The sequence below is a fragment of the Balaenoptera borealis genome, assembly GCF_965194805.1.
Source record: "Balaenoptera borealis genome assembly, chromosome: 1".
NCBI lineage: Eukaryota > Metazoa > Chordata > Mammalia > Artiodactyla > Balaenopteridae > Balaenoptera > Balaenoptera borealis.
In genome coordinates, this window is record NC_138860.1 from 45,944,817 (window position 1) to 45,965,920 (window position 21,104).

General features: G+C 37.4%; 2 protein-coding genes across 11 annotated transcripts in view; one reads left to right on the plus strand and one right to left on the minus strand.

Moving 5' to 3' along the window:
* TRMT1L (tRNA methyltransferase 1L) overlaps positions 1-8,978 on the plus strand; it is a 36,514-nt gene extending 27,536 nt beyond the window's left edge. For all 8 annotated transcript variants that reach the window (XM_082401695.1, XM_082401696.1, XM_082401699.1 and 5 more), the window contains 5 exons: positions 2,233-2,311; positions 4,263-4,429; positions 5,104-5,166; positions 7,514-7,640; positions 7,749-8,978. In XM_082401695.1, coding sequence (XP_082257821.1) covers positions 2,233-2,311; positions 4,263-4,429; positions 5,104-5,166; positions 7,514-7,640; positions 7,749-8,001 — 689 coding nt within the window. In that variant the 3' untranslated portion in view covers positions 8,002-8,978. The remainder of the gene's footprint in view (positions 1-2,232; positions 2,312-4,262; positions 4,430-5,103; positions 5,167-7,513; positions 7,641-7,748) is intronic.
* Positions 1-21,104, minus strand: part of RNF2 (ring finger protein 2) — a 95,423-nt gene that overhangs the window by 7,057 nt on the left and 67,262 nt on the right. Inside the window, exon 7 of one of the 3 annotated variants that reach the window (XR_014247426.1) lies at positions 5,878-5,984. Coding sequence is in view for 2 of the 3 variants with exons in the window: in XM_082402034.1 (XP_082258160.1) it covers positions 17,585-17,641 (57 nt within the window). In the remaining variant the exon portion in view is untranslated. Of the gene's footprint in view, positions 1-5,179; positions 5,985-9,084; positions 17,642-21,104 lie in introns of those variants that run through there. The other 2 variants (XM_082402036.1, XM_082402034.1) reach the window with 2 other exon arrangements.

The following is a 21,104-nucleotide window of genomic DNA, read 5'->3' on the forward strand; positions in this document are numbered from 1 at the left end:
TTAACTGTGACTAATGTCCTTGGTTCCAGATTCTCTGTAGTTCAGCCTCACCCAAGATTAACTTCCTCTTTTGGGATGGGGAAGATGCAGAAGCCTAACTGTTGGTATTAGAGAAGATCCACAAGTCTTAAAATTTTAAACGAGGCCTTTTTTTTTTTTTTGCAGTACCACCCTATTCCCATCTTCAGAGACCATCAATACCTTCAATTCTCAAGCCTTTCCAAGTCCCCCATGCCAGTGGGCTTGCTGTTTATTGGTAGCCCTTCTACCCATTTCAGGCTTAGGCTTGAGCTTTCTCTGACCTGCTAAATCCCCTTGTGTATGTGCTTCCCACTTCTAAAATTTTCTTGACACCTCTCATCATCTTTTGTTATCTCCTTTCCCATTTTATTTATCTTTGGGGTTTGAATTTTATTCCTTTGTTCTCATTTTAATAATGCTTTAAGAAACAGCACAGATAAAGTATGTGTTCAGTCCATTGCATTTAAATAAAAGTCTCTTAAGTATGTTTGAATTCCTTATCTGGAATTACCTTCATAGCCTGTTTTACCAGTGACATAGAAATACTAGTTTTCTTCTTTTTTTACCCCTTCATTTTTTGCTACTGGTAACTTGAAATGATAGCCCTGATCCCTCAAGATGCTGATGCTGACCAGGCACTGAGAAATCCTAGGTGAGGGGCTTGAAAAAAGACATAGGTTTATATGATGGGAGCATTTTGCAAAATGCATCAGGAAAAAAACTGACTAATACAAATTTATGTCTGTGCTGTCGGCGGTAAGTTGGTGTGACTGACAGAACTGTAACTGTGAATCGCCCTAATTTCAGTAACCCTGCCTGTAGTATTTGTAGTTTAGTTATTTAATGGTTTCAGGGAGAACTTCTTGAATATATTAATATAATAACTGAGGAACATCATTCTCAACAAAGCTAAGGTCAATGATAACCACACCTTCTTTTAAGGCTGAAAGGTAGACCTAGGAATGAACAATGAAGGAAGCTTTTAAGTAAATATAAGATTTTACAACTGTGCATTTTGCCATTTAATTGCATTGAATGACAGAGTGATATCAGATAGCAAGAGGTTATAGACCCATGTCCCTACCACCATAATCCTGGGTTCTGGATATATCTAGGACCCATTGATCAGATCAGGCCATTCCAAGAAAGTGAATGATCAACCCAGGAATGGCCTGGGGGAACTCAGAGTCTGATTTAAAATGACTATTCTGGGTCTGAAGTGAACTGAAAAGTCCATGGTAGAATATCACCCTTTTTTGGAAACTAAGAATAGCTCTCATACCTCCCCAGTCACCTTGTGATTCCATCAGGCCCCTCATTGCTCTTTAAACTGAATTAGTTTCTTCTAGCCTAGATTTTTGGGGCTGAATATGCATCGAGCCTAGGGAATAGAGTAATTCATTTTCTTCCCAGTTACAGAAGAGTTAACTTATAAGAAATGTCTTTATTTTGATGGGATGTTAGTTACCAGGGTATATACATTTGTTAAAGCTCATCAACCTTTTCACACAAAATGTATACATTTACTGCGTGTAAATTATACCCCAATCAGTTGATTTTAAAATATGGATATCTAGGGCTTCCCTGGTGGCGCAGTGGTTGAGAGTCTGCCTGCTAATGCGGGGGACACGGGTTCGAGCCCTGGTCTGGGAAGATCCCACATGCCGCGGAGCAACTAAGCCTGTGAGCCACAACTACTGAGCCTGCGCGTCTGGAGCCTGTGCTCCGCAACAAGAGAGGCCACGATAGTGAGAGGCTCGCGCACCGCCATGAAGAGTGGCCCCCACTTGCCACAACTAGAGAAAGCCCTCGCACAGAAACAAAGACCCAACACAGCCAAAAATAAATAAATAAATAAATTTTTAAAAAAAATATGGATATCTTGTGGAATTTACAAGACTTTCTCCTACTTAAATTATTTCAGGTAGTATACTGACTAAAAGCTATGCCTCTAATAAGTTGTTTGATGTGGATTTCTACATCTTTCTTAAGCTTTAATCCTCTGATCTGTATAACTGAGATCTTAACAGTACCTACTTCAGAGAGTTGTAAGGATTAAATTTTTTTAATGCATATAAAATACTTAGCACAATACCTGGCACATAGTAGATCCTCAGTATATTGTAGCTGCAAATTATTGTTAATATAATAATTACTACTGTTTACGTTGTCATTTCCCCTTTGACTTCCCTTTTAAATATCTTTTCACAGAAAACCCATATAGACAGCTACCCTGTAACTGTCATGGAAGCATGCCTGGAAAGACAGCAATAGAACTTGGACCTCTATGGTATGTGCCTAAGCATAATATATTCAAAATTGATGAATGTATTGATTTGATTGTTGACTTTTGATTATGTGTGGTAAAAGACAAGCAAATTAAGTTTCAATTTTTTTTTAACTATAGGAAAATAATTATGATTCTTTTCCCCCTATGAATCTGAGGTGTTTTGTTTTCAGATTTTTCTATACCATTATTCTTCCAAGTTCGTGACAGGGCTAAGATGCAGTAGGATCAAAGAGAAGCCTAGCTGATATGCAAATAATTTATTTCTGCATAGTAAGAATGAGGCTTTTTTCAGTTAATAACTATAGAACTAGGGTGTGATTGTAAAGTGATCACTATAACTTTTTATAGAGCAGTCAACTAATACATTAATAAAAGGTCTTTGAGGAATTGGTTTTAAGTAAGAAGGGCATGTGAAAGTAAACGTCTGCTTTTGTGTTAGGTAAAGCTGTTTAGACAGGACGCAGCTGCAGATATTTAATGTATGTGTGCTTTTGCATCCTTAGTAACTAGTTATTGTATTTTTAATGCCTTAAAGTTGAATTGCTTTTACTCAGAATCCTTCCCATAAGCGTTTGTTACTAGAGATTCTTGTAGAAATTTGAGATTCCTGACAGCATTGTGACAAGAATCACTGCAAACTTCAATCTCATTACTTTACCAGGCCAAGGTTTGGCCATCTACTAAGCCTAAAAATTAATCTAATAGTAAACATATTTGTGCTGATACCTATTATTTTATCTTCATTTCATGTAAATACTTGTAGATTAAGAACGACCTGGCCAGCCTTATCTTCTAGTACTCTCTTACTTATATCACACATTGATCCTACTCACTGATCTTGGAACTAGGGAAATTAAGAACAGGTTGCTGGATCCAGAAAGATCTCCTAGCCCAACTCCTCCCTCATTTTACAGATGAGAAAATTATGGCACAGTGTATTTAAGTGCTGGCTAAAACTGAACCCCTAAAATTTAGTTAGTAGCACAGGCAGAGCCAGAACTCAGGTTTTCTGACCTCCAAAACTGAGATCTAAACCGTGACTTAAGATTTTCTCACTTAAAGCCATTGTTCATGTCTTTACACTCATCCAGTCTCTTACCCCTTCCCCACCTCCAGTTTAAATTATATATCCTCTTTGAAGTTTCTCCTTAAGTGCTTAAACCCAAAATAATCTTTAAATTGTCTTTTAGTAAATCTTATATATTGATCACTCATTTGACACTTAAAATCACAAATCCTTTCATAATTTGCTAACCTTAACAATAATAGCTTCTCTTCCTTGAGGATATACTTTGTACTAGGGATCATAGGTGTACTATCTCATTTAATTCCCATAACAAGTCTGTGAGAGGTTTTATTTTCCATATTATGATGAGGAATATGAGACTCAAAAGCAGTAGTTATTCAAGATTTCATAGCTAGTGAGTGGTGGAGCGAGGACAGGAATTCAAGTTTATCTGACTTGTAACTGATATTCTGTCCATTATACCTGTGACTCTCAAATTAAATGGGAAGCATATCAGACTCAGCCCTGGGCCATTTTTTAACTACATCACCACCAGCATACGTAATTCTCATGTATCTCACCCTGTCCCACCATATATACACTGTAATTAAGGTTTATTACTGGAATATGCACTGTGAAAACCTCTGCCTTACACTATGTCCCTGTCTAGATTCTGTCTAGATTTATAAGCTTTCATAAGGTAAACACTGAATTTTATACTTTGGTATAACTTACACCTCTATGTGTACCACAGGACTTATACACCTTATGAGGGCTCAATAAATTCTTGTTGATGTAATGTGAATAAATTTCCTTGACTAATCCCACTAGCTTAGAGAACTGACATGATAAAAGGTGTGGGCAAATTATCTTACTTGTTAAATTATGAAGACATTTTTTTTAAAGAAAACATTTCTCAAACCCAATTCTATGTTCTTTTTTCAGGTCAAGTTCCCTTTTCAATACTGGATTCCTCAAAAGAATGCTATTTGAATCTCTTCACCATGGTTTAGATGACATTCAGGCCCTAATAAAGACATTAATCTTTGAGTCAGAGTGTACTCCTCAAAGTCAGTTTTCAGTTCATGCACCTTCAAATCTCAACAAGCAAGGTGACTAATTTAACACTAATTTACTAGCTTACAAATTGGTTATCAGAAATACTCCACCTTTTAATCTTTATTTGATGTTATAATCAAAAGCAGTATAATTATAAGTTGTGTGCTTTAAGTAAATCCTCTCTAATGAGTCTAATCATAATCCAGTTAACTTTTTTTTTTAATTGCATAGTTTTCTTCAGGTTTATATTAGGGGCATGAAATAAATAATGATTTTGTTAAGACAGATGTATTTTTTAAATTTTAGTAGATTAAAAGAACTAAAAGTCTGTTGTGATTTTATTACCCTACATCCTCTTTCTAGAAAGAGAATTCTGAGATCACTCTGAGAATAGTGTGGCCAAAAATTTTGTAATATCCATTAAAACATGGAAGCTAGCTTTACACTTATCACTCAGTAAAGCTAAGTTTTTTCTCCTTTGTTTTATCTGGCTATTGATATAAGGGTGGGCTTGTTAGACATCCTAGCATTGTCATGAGTCATTAGAAGAAGCAGCTCTTATTAAAGGGTTAAAAAATGAATTCTTGTAGCCTGTTTTGGTCACAGAATCTCATATATTCATAAAAGCAGTGTGCATAGAATTAAGTAAGCTTTTATTTAAACTTCAAATTGTTGCTTACTGTCATTCTGTAAAATATTTTATCATTTCCATTTGTTTTTATTTTAGAAGAATATGGTGTATTTATTAAAACTACAGATGATACCACAACAGATAATTACATTGCACAAGGTATGTATGTATATGTGTGCATATATATGTATGTATGTGTCTGTGCAAAAGGGCACATAGCAGAAGGGTAATTGGAAGGGAAGAGATTGCTTTGGTAGCATACTTCAAAATGCATTTTCATATTATACCAACAGCAAAATTATAATAAACCTTGTTTATCTGGCATTTGCACAGTTCAAGGTTTCTACTAATATGTACTTTGTTCACATCTCTAATATATGGTGATCCCCTTGCAAGAGCTATAAGATCTTAAAGAACCATGTGAACCAAAATAAGATCAAATTATGTTTGATAAAGGTTATAGAGTTAAGATTAAATTTTATTCTAAGTCTTATAAACTTTCTCATCAACATATGATTTATAGGAATTCCACTGATTAACCAGAAGACCCTATACTCCGGCCGTAAGAATTTATTACATGGCCTTTCTTACAATTTGGGGTGTGTGCATACTTTAAAATTTACTTATATTAGACACTGCAAATTCATATCAAAAGGGTGTTAAGATTTATAATGTCAGTGCCTTAATGTCTAAAGTTTTTAAAAGACAATGTTAGATTCTAAATGTGTTTTGTATACAGGTAAAAAGAAAACACAGTGTTAAGACTGAAAGAACAGAGGACTATAATTACAAGCTATAATTTTGTATTGCTCAACATTTTAGTGTTGATCTTCAAAGACAAGAAAATTTCAACTCCTGCTAATAGCTTACGGTTTAGTAATTACTGCATACTCTTTCCAACAGTCATGTTCATTTGGCATCTTCAACTAATTTGCGAAGATTCAAATCACTTAAATGATTTATTCTCCTTAATTTCTCTGTTGGAGGGAAGAAAAAGGCATTACGGTGTACTGTGAAGCACATTAGATTTAAGAGCATCATTCTACTTCTTTGTTTCGTTTGTTGTATAACTTCAGCCAGGTCCCCCACCTTCAAAAGAGTTGTCATAAAACCTTTTTAGAATAAGGTAAAACATAAGTTTTAAAAATATTTAAAATCTGAGCCTTTCTCATGTATAAATTAAGGGAATTAGACTAATCTCTTTGGGTTCTTTTATAGCTCTGAAATTATATGATTATTCTAAACTAGTATATCAATATACAGAATCTTCCATGATAGAAAATATCAGGCAAAAAAAATCCATGTACTGCTGATGGTAGTAATTATTAAGGTTTGGTATCGGATTTTTAGTCTCAGACTTTCCTAAATCTTCTTAGATTTAATGTGAGAGTATAATCAAGTTTTAATTATTGGATTTAATGGGGGAGTCATGAGGCAACAGTTCAACAATAATTTATATTTATCTTTGAATGCAGTTTATCATTTTCATGCATCAAATTTCGCTTCTGAATACTTTTGCTTAAGTGAATGTTAGTTTTCATAAAAATTTAAAATTTGGCCATAATAACATCCTTGTAGAAATAATTAAGAGTTGAACATTCAGAAAAAATCTCATAGTAACTTGGATATCTCAGTTGTCTTCCTTTTGTGATTTTCAGAAGGATACATTGCTAGAAACTTAACTTGCTAGCTGCCTTTCACTTAAAATGTAAAGGCTAAGTACTGTGGTAAGAAGTAGGCAATGAGATCATACATTGTACCTTTTTAAATTCCTGTATCCAAGCCCTTGAGACTGATTTTGTGTTGGTTTTGTTTTGTGTTCATTGAAGACCTATTGTATATCAAATTCAGTTGACCCTTGGAACAACCCCAGGGTTAATCCATGTATAACTTAGAGTCAGCCCTTCATCTACAGATTCAACCAACCGTGGACAATGTAGTACTGTGGTTTTTACTATTAAAAAATATCCATGTTGAAGTGGACCCACACAATTCAAACCTGCATTGTTCGAGGATCAACTGTATTGGCATTCAGTAGAGAATACAAGTATAGAAATAAAGGACATTATTCCCAGGAACTTAGAATATAATTTGGGAAGAAAGGATTTATACACATAAAAGACCTAAATACGTGAAACAAGGAAAACAAAAAATGACAGAACTTAAACTCTGAGTAGTGTAGTATGGGATGACTGGCCCAGAATTCATAAATGGCTTTCTACAGAAGGTGGAAATAGACTTGAGGCTTAAAATTGAAGAAGGTAGAAAAGAAGTTCTGATTCAGCAAACAGTTAAATATTAATATTACATGGGTGAAGGATAAAGTATCAAGAATATATATCTTACTCTTACAATAAAAGCTATCTAGAATTAAGATTAGATAGATAGGTTGAAATGGTGTGTGTCAGAGGATTTAGACTCGAAGACAGTATGTAGTTATAAAAGTATTTGGCTTGTAATTTTTAAGAGAATGCTAACTTTCTGTGTTTATATATGTATGTTTCAGGAAAGAGAAGAAGTAACGAAACAACCACAAATTTAGCCAAGAGGCAAAAGACTGATGTCAATACTGAACATCCTCCCTTTTATTACAACGTCCACAGACACAGCATTAAAGGAATGAATATGCCAAAGTAAGACAGTCAGTGAATGACAGTGTATAATATTTTAAGATTTTAATGACATTGTGATTTAAATAAAAGTACAAGAACCTCATTATTTTTTTCCTTTCCTTGTTCCAGGTTAAAAAAGTTTTTGTGCTGTCTTTCTCAAGCAGGCTTTCGAGTAAGCCGAACTCATTTTGACCCGATGGGTGTCCGTACAGATGCACCTCTAATGCAGTTTAAATCTATCCTTTTAAAGTACAGCACCCCCACCTACACTGGAGGACAGTCAGAGGGCCATGTCCAACCAGCGTCCGAAGATACAGTAGCCAACAGGGTTGAAATGTCAGTGAATGACAAAGCAGAAGCAAGTGGCTGCAGAAGATGGTAAATGTAAAAGAAGTTTGTTCCCAGATGTCTGTGTTGATGGCCTAATAGTTCTCTATATCAACTGTAGTGCTTTTTCTATTCTTTCAATTCAGTTGTGTAAAAATAAAAAAAACAGTGCTGTTTTCATTCAGAAAATTAGCAGTTTCTAACTTAGCTGGTTTGGGAGCTATGCTTTCCAAGTTTTTCTTATTTTAAAGAAAACTTAAAATTTTAATGAAAACATTTCATGTGAAGCCAAGTTTGTGACTGAGATCACCCTACTGTTTAATACTCAGAAAATTTTCACATGCAAGGTGTTTGGAATTTTATGTATGTCATGGAAGCCATCCTTTACTATACTTAATCACATCTATACTTAAACTGATTCATGATATTTATGTTTTTCTGTTTGTAGTGTATAAGATGAAGCCAGAGCCTTTTATTAAAATGACCCGAAATAGAATAGGAGGAACAATGTCCTTTCAGGTCACTAATATATTTTTTCACAAATACAAGCTAAAATATATTCCCAATTTCAAGAAATCATACCTCTCCCCACATTGATCTTTCATTACTAGCTTTTGAGAAATTAAATAGTTGCCTGAGATAGAAATACATTTTCTTATAAGTTTAAGGTCTACATGACTAAACTTCAGAGTAAGATTTTGTTAAGGTAAATTGAGACCACTGTTCTTATATAGTGATTGTTCACAAGCACTAAATTCTGGAGGAGAGATTTTGTTATGAATTAAACAAACTGGGTGATCTCACGTGCCTCAGTTAATGCACGTACAATATTCATTTGCTTGGTTGTCTACCTCTCAGGAGTAAAACTTGTCACCTTATGACTTTATGAAGTGAGGATTTTCTTGTTTTTTGGTGTGTGTATGTGCTAATTTTTTGTACAAGTAGCTCAGGCTAACATGACTATGAAAATTAGTTGGAAAAAAAAATCTCATTTCCATTAATAAATATTGTTCTTGCTTCATTTGAATATAAGACTTTGGATGAAAAGATATACCAAAAATTTACATTTTTGTCTCAAGGATTTAATACATATTTACCTTGTTAGAGGAAGTAACTTTTTACAAGCAGTAAGCTTAAGAATTGAGGGAGAGTAACAACTGAAAGGTTTAAATACACCATGTAAGCACTCCTATGACATATATAGAAATTCAGGGAGTCTAGGTTACATCAACATAGAATATTAACTTAGAGGAAATAAAAGAAAATCTCTTTGTGTTATTACAGCATAGTCCTAGAAGCATGCTTTTTCTCATCTCCAATTAATAGAATTTTAGTAAAATAAAGGAACAGGTGAAGTGCAAGTTAGTCTCTATAATGACCATTAAAAAAACCTTTATTATTCCTGCCATTTAAAATTATAACTCACAAGAGCACAAAAAGAAATAAAAGTTATTACTTTTTTTTGTATACTTAAGAAAAATTACTATAAATCCGCAAGACAAACCAGCACATGGACCATCTGATTATTTACAATATATGTGTATGGGGAGAGGAATTGAGGTGAAGGAGGAGGAGGATGTGGAACTCAACTCCCCCTACAAACACTTCAAAAATACATCTACATGTGGAACAATTCTCACTGAAAACTGGAAACTGTCAGAAAGACTCCTGTACAACCAAGGCTGTAAGAAAGATTCACACAGAAACGGGTAAGAAGGGAAAACAAGCAATCAGGTCGGGACCTGTGACCCTGGGAGGGGACTTAGAGGAAAAGGGAGATTACATGGGCAAAGGCCCTCCCTGCAGGGTGAGTGGTTCAGGCCACATATTGGATGCCTCAGTCCTGGGGTGCAACAAAGGGAAGATGAGCCCCCTTGGCTGGTTGGAGGGCCAGTGAGACTAACAGGAGGGCTGTTAGAAGGTTGCAGTCCACTCATGAGCACATGGATACTCACCTGCTCTCAAAGCTGGGCGGAAAGGGAGATAGAAATTGAAACCTCACAAGTGGCTGACTCCTTTCCTGTGAACGCTCTGGTATACCCTCCAACCTGAGCTGAGCAGATATTCCAGCACTGCTTGCCTCGCATCACATCTTCACATTGGAGTGAGGGTTGCCACAACCAAGGAAAAAGCTCAGCTGGCCAGAAGATGCCAAGGCAGCTCAAACCCTAAGGGCTGTCTTAACGGGGAGGGGGCAGCCATTACTGGCAATTGCACAGGCAGTGCAGCAGAGGCACTCAGGATATCTGACAGGCCAGACCGCCATAGCCAGCACCTCAACCCTTGACCCTGGCTGAATACCCACTTCTGCACCTCTTGCTCCAGCACTGCTCCCCTCTGGTGTGAGGGTGACAGTGCTGGGAGGGGCAAGAGCACACAAAGGTGACCAAGCCAGCTTAGACCTGACCCTCAGGGCTTCTGCTCCAGCAACTTGGGACCTGACCCCACCCCTGATAGGCCACTGAGAAGATGGCAAGCCCTGCCTCACACCTGACTCCAGCCCTAGCCCCTCCATCTCTAGCCCCACCTCCCATCAAGGTGATAGCTGCCAGCACACGCTGAAGAAAGATGTGACCTGTGTTTATGTCAGATCCAGCTCTCCCACCAAAGAACATGCAGACTATATAGAGACACTCCCACGTAAGGACCCCTTCAAGAATGCCATAGGTAACTGTCACACCTAATTTCATAGGGACAGAGAAAGATAAGCCAAATAAGAAGAGAGAGGAATCTGTCTCAATTGAAAGAGCAAGAGAAAATGGCTGGGGGCCGGGGCGGGTGGTGGGGGGGACACGGACTAATGAAACAGAAATAAACAATTTACCAGATAAAGAATTCAAAGCATTAGTAATAAGAATGCTAACTGAATTAGGGAAAGGAATAGATGAATACAGTGAGAATTTTTAAACGGAACTAGAAAATACAAAAAAGAACCAGTCAGAATTGAAGAACACAATAACTGAAATGAAAAACAAACTACAAGGAATGAACAGCAGACTAGGTGACACAGAACACATAAGTGATCTGGGAAGATAGATTAATGAAAATTACCCAATGAGAAGAGCAAAAAGAAAAACTAAAAAAAAAAAAAAAACAGTTTAAGGAATCTCTGGGGTAACATCATGTGTACCAACATTCACATTATAGGGGTCCGAGAAGGAGAAGAGAGATAGGGGTCAAAAATGTACTTAATGAAATTATGGCTGAAAACTTCCAAAGCCTGAAGGAAACAGATACCCAGATACAGGAAGCACAAAGGGTTCCAAACAAGATGAACCCAAAGAGACCCACAGCAAGATATATCAAAATTAAAAATGGCAAAAGTTAAAGGAATTCCAAAAGCAGCAAGAGAAAAACAGTCATACACCAGGGAACCCCCATAAAGCTATCAGCTGATTTTCCTTCAGAAACCACAGTCCAGAAGGGAGTGGCATGATATATTTAAAGCGATGAAAGGGAAAAACCCACAACCTAGGATACTCTACCCAGCAAGATTATCATTTAGAATTGAAGGCGAGATAAAGAATTTCTCAGACAAGCAAAAGCTGAAAGAATTCATCAATACTAAGTCAACCCTAAAAGAAAATGTTAAAGGGTCTTCTCTAAGTGGAAAAGAAAAGGCTATAATAAGAAGGAATTATCTATAGGAAAGGAAAATCCCACTAGTAAAGGCGAATATGTAGTAAAAGCTGAGTATCAACCACTTAAATAAGCTAGTACAAAGATTAAAAAACAAAAAAATTATAAAATCAAGTATAACTTGATACTTGATACTGGGATACTTGATATCCCAGTAAAGGGATAAACATGAAGATGTAAAATATAAGAAATACAAAGTATAGGGGAAGGTAGTAAAAAAAAAAATAGATCTTTTTAGAATGTGTTTGAACCTAAAGGACTACCTATTTAAAACAAATAGATATGGGTCAACATATAAGAACTCCATGGTAACCACAAATCAAAAAACTACAATAGATACACAAAAACAAGAGAGAAAGGAACACAAACATACCACTAAAGAAAATCATCAAACCACAAGGGAAGAAACTAAAGAAAGAACAGAACAGGGAAGAAAATAACAAAAATAACCAGAAAACAAGTAATAAAATGGCAATAAGTATATACCTATCAATAATTACTTTAATGTCAATGGACTAAACGCTCCAATCAAAAGACACAGGGTGGCTGATTGGATAAAAAGAATAAGACCTTCCTATATGCTGCCTACAAGAGACTCACTTCAGAGCTAAAGACACACAAAGACTGAAAGTGAGGGGATGGAAAAATATTTCATGCAAATGGAAACGACAAGAAAGCGGTGGTAGCAATACTCATACCAGACAAAACAGAATTTAAAACAAAGGCTATAACAAAAAACAAAGAAGGGCATTATATAATGATAAAGGGACCAATACAAAAAGAGGATATTACACTGGTTAACATACGCTCCCAAAACAGGAGCAGCTAAATATACAAAGCAAATACTAACAGACACAAAGGGAGAAACTGACAATAATACAATAGTAGTAGGGGACTTTAACACCCCACTTACATCAATGGACAGATCATCCAGACAGAAAATCAATAAGGCAACAGTGGTCTTAAATGACAAAAAAACAGACCAGTTGGACTTAATAGATATCTACAGTACATTCCATCCCAGAAGAGTAGAATATACATTCTTTTCATGTGCAATGGAACATTCTCCAGGATAGGTCACATGCTAGGCCACAAAACAAGTCTCAACAACTTTAAGAAGACAGAAAGTATATCAAGCATTTTTTCCCAACCATAGGGAACTAGAAATCAATTGCAGGAAGAAAAATGGGAAAAACACAAACATATGGAGACTAAACAACATGCTACTGGGAGCAGGGGGGAGCTCAATGAAGAAATCAAAGAGGAAATCAGAAAATCCCTTGAGACAAAATCTACGGGATACAGCAAAAGCAGTTCTAATATGAAGTGTATAGCAATACAGGCCTACCTCAGGAAACAAAAATCACAAAGAAACAGCCTAACCTTCCACCTAAAGGAGTTAGAAAAAGAAGAACAAAAAAAGTCCAAAGTCAGCAGAGAAGGAAGGAAATAAAGATCAGAAAGGAAATAAAATGGAGACTAAAAAAACCAAAAACAACAGAAAAGATCAGTGAAACCAAGAGCTGGTTCTTTGAAAAGATAAACAAAACTGATAAACCTTTAGCCAGGCTCATCAAGAAAAAGAGAGGACCCAAATAAACAAAATAAGAAATGAAACTAAAAATAACAGCTAATACCACAGAGATACAAAAAATCGTAAGAGAATACTATGAACAGTGATATGCCAACAAACTGGACAATCTAGAAGAAATGGACAAATTTCTAGAAACATACTACCTTCCAAGACTGAATCAGGAAGAAATAGACAATCTGAGTAGACAATCTAATCACTAGTAGTGAAATTGAATTTTCAATTTAAAAATACTCCCAGCAAACAGAAGTCCAGGACTGGACAGCTTCACTGGAGAATCTACCAAACATATAAAGAGGAGCTAACACCTATCCTTCACAAACTATTCCAAAAAATTGAACACTCCCAAGTTCATTCTACAAGGCCATCATGACCCTGAAACCCAAACCAGAAAAAGACGCTGCCAAAAAAGGAAATTACAGGCCATAACTCTGATGAATATAGATGCAAAAATCCTCAATAAAATATTAGCAAACTGAATTCAATAATATATAAAAAGGATCATACACCATGATCGAGTGGGATTTATTCCAGGGATGCAAGAATGGCTCAATATTCACAAATCAATATGGTACACCACATTAGCAACAAGGATAAAAAATCACAGGATCATCTCAATAAACACAGAAAAGCACTTGACAAAATTCAACATCCATTTATGACAAAAACTCTCATCAAAGTTGGTATAAAGGTTATATCTCATATATATGGGTATATATCTAAATATAATAAAGGACATTATGGCAGCAAACATCATACTCTATGGTGAAAAGCTGAAAGCTTTTCCTCTAAAATCATGAACAAGACAAGCATGCCCACTCTTGCCACTTCTATTTAACATAGTATTTGAAGTTCTAGCCACAGCAATCAGACAAGAAAACGAAATAAAAGGCATACAAATTGGAAGGAAAGAAGTAAACTGTCACTATTTGCAGATGACATGATACTAAATATAGAAAAACCACAAAATCTGCACCAAAAAACTATCAGAATAAATGAATTCAGTAAAGTTGCAGGATATAAGATTAATATGCAGAAATGCTCCCTGACTTCAAGCTATACTACACAAAGCTACAGTAATCAAAACAACATGGTACTGGTACAAAAACAGACACAGATCAGTGGAACAGAGTAGAGAGCCCAGAAATAAACCCATACAATCATGGTCAATTAATTTACAACAAAGGAGGCACAAATATATAGTGAAGAACAGACAGTCTATTCAATAAGTGGTACTTGGAAAACTGGACAGCTACATGTAAAAGAATGAAATTAAAACACTCCCTAACACCATACACAAAAATAAACTCAAAATGGATTAAAGACCTAAATGTAAGACCTGAAACCATAAAACTCTCCAAAGAAAGCATAAGCAGAACACTCTGACATAAATTGTAGCAATATTTTTTTGGATCTGTCTCCTAAGGCAAAAGAAATAAAAGCAAAAAATAAATAAATGGGACCTAGTTAAACTTAAAAGCTTTCTTTCATACAGCAAAGGAAACCACTGACAAAATGAAAAGAGAACCTACTGAATAGGAGAAAACATTTGCAAATGGTATGATTGATGAGGGGTTAATATCCAATAACACATAAACAGCTCATACAACAAAAAAACAAAAACCTGATCAAGAAATGGGCAGAAGACCCAAGTAAACATTTTTCTAAAGAAGATATATAGATGGCCAACAGGCACATGAAAAAAAAGTGTTCAACATTACTAATCATCAGAGAAATGCAAACCAAAACCACAATGAGATACCACCTCACACTGGTCAGAATGGTTATCATCAAAGTCTACAAATAACAAACGCTGGCAAGGATGTGGAGAAAAGGGAACCCTACTACACTGTTGGTGGGACTGTAAATTGGTGCAGCCATTATGGAAAATGGAATGGAGGTTCCTCAAACAACTGAAAACAAAACTACCTTATGACCCAGCAATTCCACTGCTGAGTATATATCTGAAGAAAACAAAAACACTAATTCAAAAAGATACATGCACCCCCAATGTTCATAACAGCATTATTTACAATAGCCAAGATATGGAAGAAACCTAAGTGCCCATCAGCAGATGAATGGATAAAGATGTGGGTACACACACACATACACACACACACACAAAATGGAATATTAGCCATAAAAAAAAATGAAATTCTGCCATATGCAGCAATGTGGATGAACCAAGAGAGTATTATGCTAAGTCAAATTAAGTCAAAGACAAATACTCCATGTTATTACATATGTGGAAATCTAAAAAATCAAACAAATGAACGTTTATAACAAAACAGAAATAGACTCACAGATATAAAGAACAAACTAGTGATTACCAGTGGGGAAAGGGAAGGAGGAGAAGATAGGAGTGTGGCATTAAGATATACAATCTATTACGTATAAAAACCTAAATGTAAGACCAGACACTATAAAACTCTTAGAGGAAAACATAGGAAAAACATTCTTTGACATAAACCACAGCAAGATCTTTTTGACCCACCTCCTAGAGTAATGAAAATAAAAACAAAAATAAACAAATGGGACCTAACTAAACTTAAAAGCTTTTGCACAGCAAAGGAAACCATAAACAAGATGAAAAGATAAGCCTCAGAATGGGAGAAAGTATTTGCAAACGAAGCAACGAACAAAGGATTAATCTCCAAAATATACAAAGAGCTCATGGAGCTCAACATCAAGAAAACAAACCCAATCAAAAAATGGGCAGAAGACCTAAATAGACATTTCACCAAAGAAGACATACAGATGGCCAAGAGGCACGTGAAAAGGTGCTCAACATCACTAATTATTAGAGAAATGCAAATCAAAACTACAATGAGGTATCAGCTCACACTGGTCAGAATGGCCATCATCAAAAAATCTACAAACAATAAATGCTGGAGAAAAGGGAACTTTTTTGCACTATTGGTGGGAATGTAAATTGATACAGCCACTGTGGAGAACAGTATGGAGGTTCCCTAAAAAACTAAAAATAGAACTACCATATGACCCAGCAATCCCACTACCGAGCATATAGACTGAGAAAACCGTAATTCAAAAGGACACACGTACCCCAATGTTCACTGCAGCACTACTTACAATAGCCAGGACATGGAAACAACCTAGATGTCCAACGACAGAGGAATGGATAAAGAAGATGTGGTACATATATATCATGGACTATTACTCAACCATTAAAACGAACAAAATTGGGTCATTTGTAGAGATGTGGATGGACCTAGAGTCTGTCATACAGAGTGAAGTAAGCCAGAAAGAGATAAACAAATATCATATAGTAACAAATATATATGGAACCTAGAAAAATGGTACAGATGAACCTATTTGCAGGACAGGAATAGAGACTTAGACATAGAGAACAGACATGTGGACATCTGAGGGGGGAAGGGGAGGGTGAGACAAATCGAGAGACAAGGGTTTTTTTTTTAATTAACTTATTTTACTTTTGGCTGCATTGGGTCTTCGTTGCTGTGCATGGGCTTTCTCTAGTTGTGGCAAGCGGGTGCTACTCTTTGCTGTAGTGTGCAGGCTTCTCATTGTGGTGGCTTCTCTTGTTGTGGAGCATGGGCTCTAGGCATGTGGGCTTCAGTAGTTGCGGTGCACAGGCTCCAGGAGTTGCGGCACACAGGTTCCAGTACTTGCGGCACGCAGGCTCAGTAGTTGTGGCTCACTGGCTTAGATGCTCCACAGCACATGGGATCTTCCCAAACCAGGGCTCGAACCCGTGCCCCCCTGCATTGGCAGGCGGATTCTTAACCACTGCACCACCAGGGAAGCCCAGGAGATTAGGTGTGACATAAATACACTACCATGTGTAAAACAAATAGCTAGTGGGAACCTGCTATATATAGCACAGGGAGCTCAGCTCGGTGCTCTGTGATGACCTAGATGGGTGGGATGGGGCAGAGGGGTGGATGAGAGGTCCAAGAGGGAGGGGATATAGGTATACATATAGCTGATTCACTTCATTGTACAGCAGAAACACAACACTGTAAAGCAATTATACTACAATTTTTTTAAAAAAGGAAAAGAAAAGAAAAAAAAGAAATAAGCAACAAGGATATATTGTACAGCACAGGGAAATATAGGCATTTGGAATAACTTTATTTTTTTATTTTTATTTTTTCAATTTATTTATTTATTTTTGGCTGCGTTGGGTCTTCGTTGCTGCACACGGGCTTTCTCTAGTTGCGGTGAGCAGAGGCTACTCTTTGTTGCGGTGTGCAGGCTTCTCATCGCGGTGGCTTGTTGCAGAGCACGGGCTCTAGGCACACGGGCTTCAGAAGTTGTGGCGCGTGGGCTCAGTAGTTGTGGCGCACGGGCTTAGCTGCTCCGCGGGATGTGGGATCTTCCCGGACCAGGGATCGAACCTTTGCCCCCTGCACTGGCAGGCAGATTCTTAACCTCTGCGCCACCAGGGAAGCCCCATTTGGAATAACTTTAAATGGAGTATAATCTGTAAAAATATTGAATCACTTACATACAGGCAGATTTTCCAAAGAAAGTTTGGTAGGAAGTAGTTTGGAACTCTGTTAAGGTACTGTATCAACCTAAAGAGGAAATATTTTTTAAATTCCATCTAATTCTACATTAGCACCTTGTTACTATAACAGTAGTAGCAATTTAGGACACTGTAAATGTCGATCACATTGTAAAGTAATATCAGTTGTATCCCTCCATTAAAATTTGGTAAACACAAGAAACCAGTTCCTACTCCACCATCAGGAAACCAGTGTGTTGACTCTGCTAGTTGCTATTGTTAATACTCTAACCATACACTCATGAAATGAATGGGAAGTAACCAAGAGATGGGTTTAGGGGCCACTGTAGCGGATATGGGTTAAAACTCCATTTTATCACCTAACTTTCATAAGCCTCCACTCTGAATAAATGCATGATGTTCTGGTTTCCACAAATTAGAACTAACTCAAGACCAGTTCAGTAATCCCAAAATGTCTAGGAATTTATTTCCTTACTGCATAATTCCTCTGGTAAACGGCCACAGGTTACTTTGGAGAAGGTTAAGAGGAACATACATATTATACTTGCGATGTTAAGGCTCTGGGAATAGGCACTAAATCCGGCCTGGGAATTGGGTAAGGGATGGTGACTACAATATTGGCTCAAGTCAGATCTATAGTTTTCAGTTATATAAATCAAACAGAACCACTTTTGTCCTCTGGATCACACAATTAGCCAAACCCAAAAACAACAGACTATACTGACCACCCTGTTAGTCCTACTGCCTATTATAGCAACTACACCACCTTTCTAGTCTAGCATTAAGGGAACTACTTGGTTTCTGACACACTGAAGTTTTGGCAATGGCCACTGCATCAAGGAGTCTATTTCAATGTATGCATCTCCCACTGGCATTCATGGCCTACAGACATACTGTAAAGCTTCTCAAGGGTGTAGTTCTCTGCTCAGCAGTATATTTCTCAATGCCTTGGTAAACAGAGTGAATCAGGCCCTCAGGAGGGATATAGTGAGATTTGGTTGAGCAGATCATATTATAAATCCTCCCCAACATTCCCCCTTCTAAGTCTTTGATTTCCCTTCTCTACATTATATCAAGGAATTTCTAGCATCCTACTTCCAATTTAGATAAGCCATTGCTGAGTCAAAATAACAAGTAAACACAACTGTCCCCAGCTGTTCAAGCTGACAAACTGAGCCTTAACCTTGGGTATAAGTATACCCATATTGATAATTTGACCCAATTTAAAATTATATTCCTCCCTTCAGGAGCCAGCATACTCAGAATCTATTTCCCTGGTATTCTCTGCATATCAGTATACATGATTTAAAAAAAAAAGAAACCATTCTTTCAGGTCACACTTTGTTTTTGTATGTCCTGGAGACAATGGGGGATATTAAGGATAACAGAACATATAGGCTGCTTTTTCCCAGGTAACTAACCACTTGAAGTGAGGTTATTAAGCAGTCATACACCAAGGCAGCAAATATCTAAGGAGTTTCTTCCATTTTAAGTTAGGCTCAGTGGAGTTAAGGATTTAAGATACTCATTCATCCAAATCTTTCCGAAACTCTTATTCCAGTTCTGAGAATGTCAATCTTTCCTGCCCAGTGTCTCTACTCTCATTGAAGAGACCCAGCAAGATAGCAAATTCAACCAATTTGCAGGATCAAACTGTCTTTTATAACAATCTCAGCCTTAAAATTACAAAGGAGGCTGGAAAAGTGGGCATCTCACAATGTTAGTCTCCATACGGAGACTGACTCCCACTCTTTAGGAAAGGGAAATCACAAGGCCCAGCAAGAGTTTACAAAAGCTGAACATCTTGAAAGAAAGACTGTCTACACTTGCTACGCTGCTTTACAATCATAGCCATGATCCCTTTCTCTGTTGCCTCTCTTTCCCCACTGTGCAGAGAAACTCCTCTTCTAGCCCGAGGACCCTTTTCTGGCTCTCGGGGGGGATGATAAGACTATTAACTTTAAAATGTGAGTAAACTGTAAATGTGAGTTATCCCAAAACTGTAAACTTCTTCAACCTATTTTATGCAATTGAAGTTGACTGTGAAGAGATAATTTTATTTTTTTTATTATTATTTTTTTAATGTGCTGGGGTAGATTACTATATAATGGTCCCCAGTGAATCACTTTTTTTTTTTTTTAAGAGGTCTAGGGGGCTTGCCTCCATCCCAGTCCTTTTTTAAAAATTTATTTATTTATTTTATTTTTGGCCTGCATCGGGTCTTAGTTGCAGTACGCGGGATCTTTGTTGCGGCATGCAGGATTTTTCATTGTGGCATGCAGGCTTCTCTCTAGTTGTGGTGTGCGGGCTCTAGAGCATACAGGCTCTTTGTTGCAGCACACGGGCTTCTCTCTAGTTGCAGCACATGTGCTCTCTAGTTGTGGCATGTGGGCTCCAGAGCACATGGGCTCTGTAGTTGTGGTGTGGGTTCCAGAGCACATGGGTTCTGTAGTTTGCAGCACACGGGCTCTCTAGTTGAGGCGTGCGGGCTTAGTGTGCCCCATGGCATGTGGGATCTTAGTTCCCCAACCAGGGATCAAACCTATGTCCCCTGTGTTGGAAGGCGGATTCTCAACCACTGGACCACCAGGGAAGTCCCTATGAAGAGAGAATTTTAAATCATATAGACCAGCCGTCCCCCACCTTTTTGGCACCAAGGACCAGCTTCGTGGAAGACAATTTTTCCACAGACCAAGGTCAGGGGGAGGGGGGATGGTTTTGGGATGATTCAAGCACATTACATTTATTGTGCACTTTATTTCTATTATTATTACATTGTAATATATAATGAAATAATTATACAACTCACCATAATGCAGACTCAGTGGGAGCCCTGAGCTTGTTTTCATTTGCCACTCACTGATAGGGTTTTGATATAAGTCTGCAAGCAATTGATTTATTATGGTCTCTGTGCAGTCAAACCTCTCTGCTAATGATAATCCGTATTTGCAGCCACTCCCCAGCACTAGCATCACCGCCTCAGCTCCACCTCAGATGATCAGGCATTAGATTCTCATAAGGAGTGCGCAACCTTGATCCCTAGCATGCGCAGTTCACAGTAGGGTTCGTGCTCTTATGAGAATCGAATGCCGCCGCTGATCTGACAGGAGGCGGAGCTCAGGCAGTGATGCAAGCGATGGGGAGCAGCTGTAAACACAGATGAAGCTTCGCTTGCTTGCCCGCCGCTCACCTCCTGCTGTGCGGCCTGGTTTCTAACTGGTCCATGGCCCAGGGGTTGGGGACCCCAGATAGAGACCTGAGAATAAAATTTGCCAGGTAAAAACATTTCCTAGGAAGTGGCATGTTAATTTTAATAGCTTATATTTATGTGAGATTTAGCACTACACATTGTTGTCTTTACACAGATTATATCACATAAGCTTACAGCAAAGCTAAATGAGATTTATCCAATTCCACT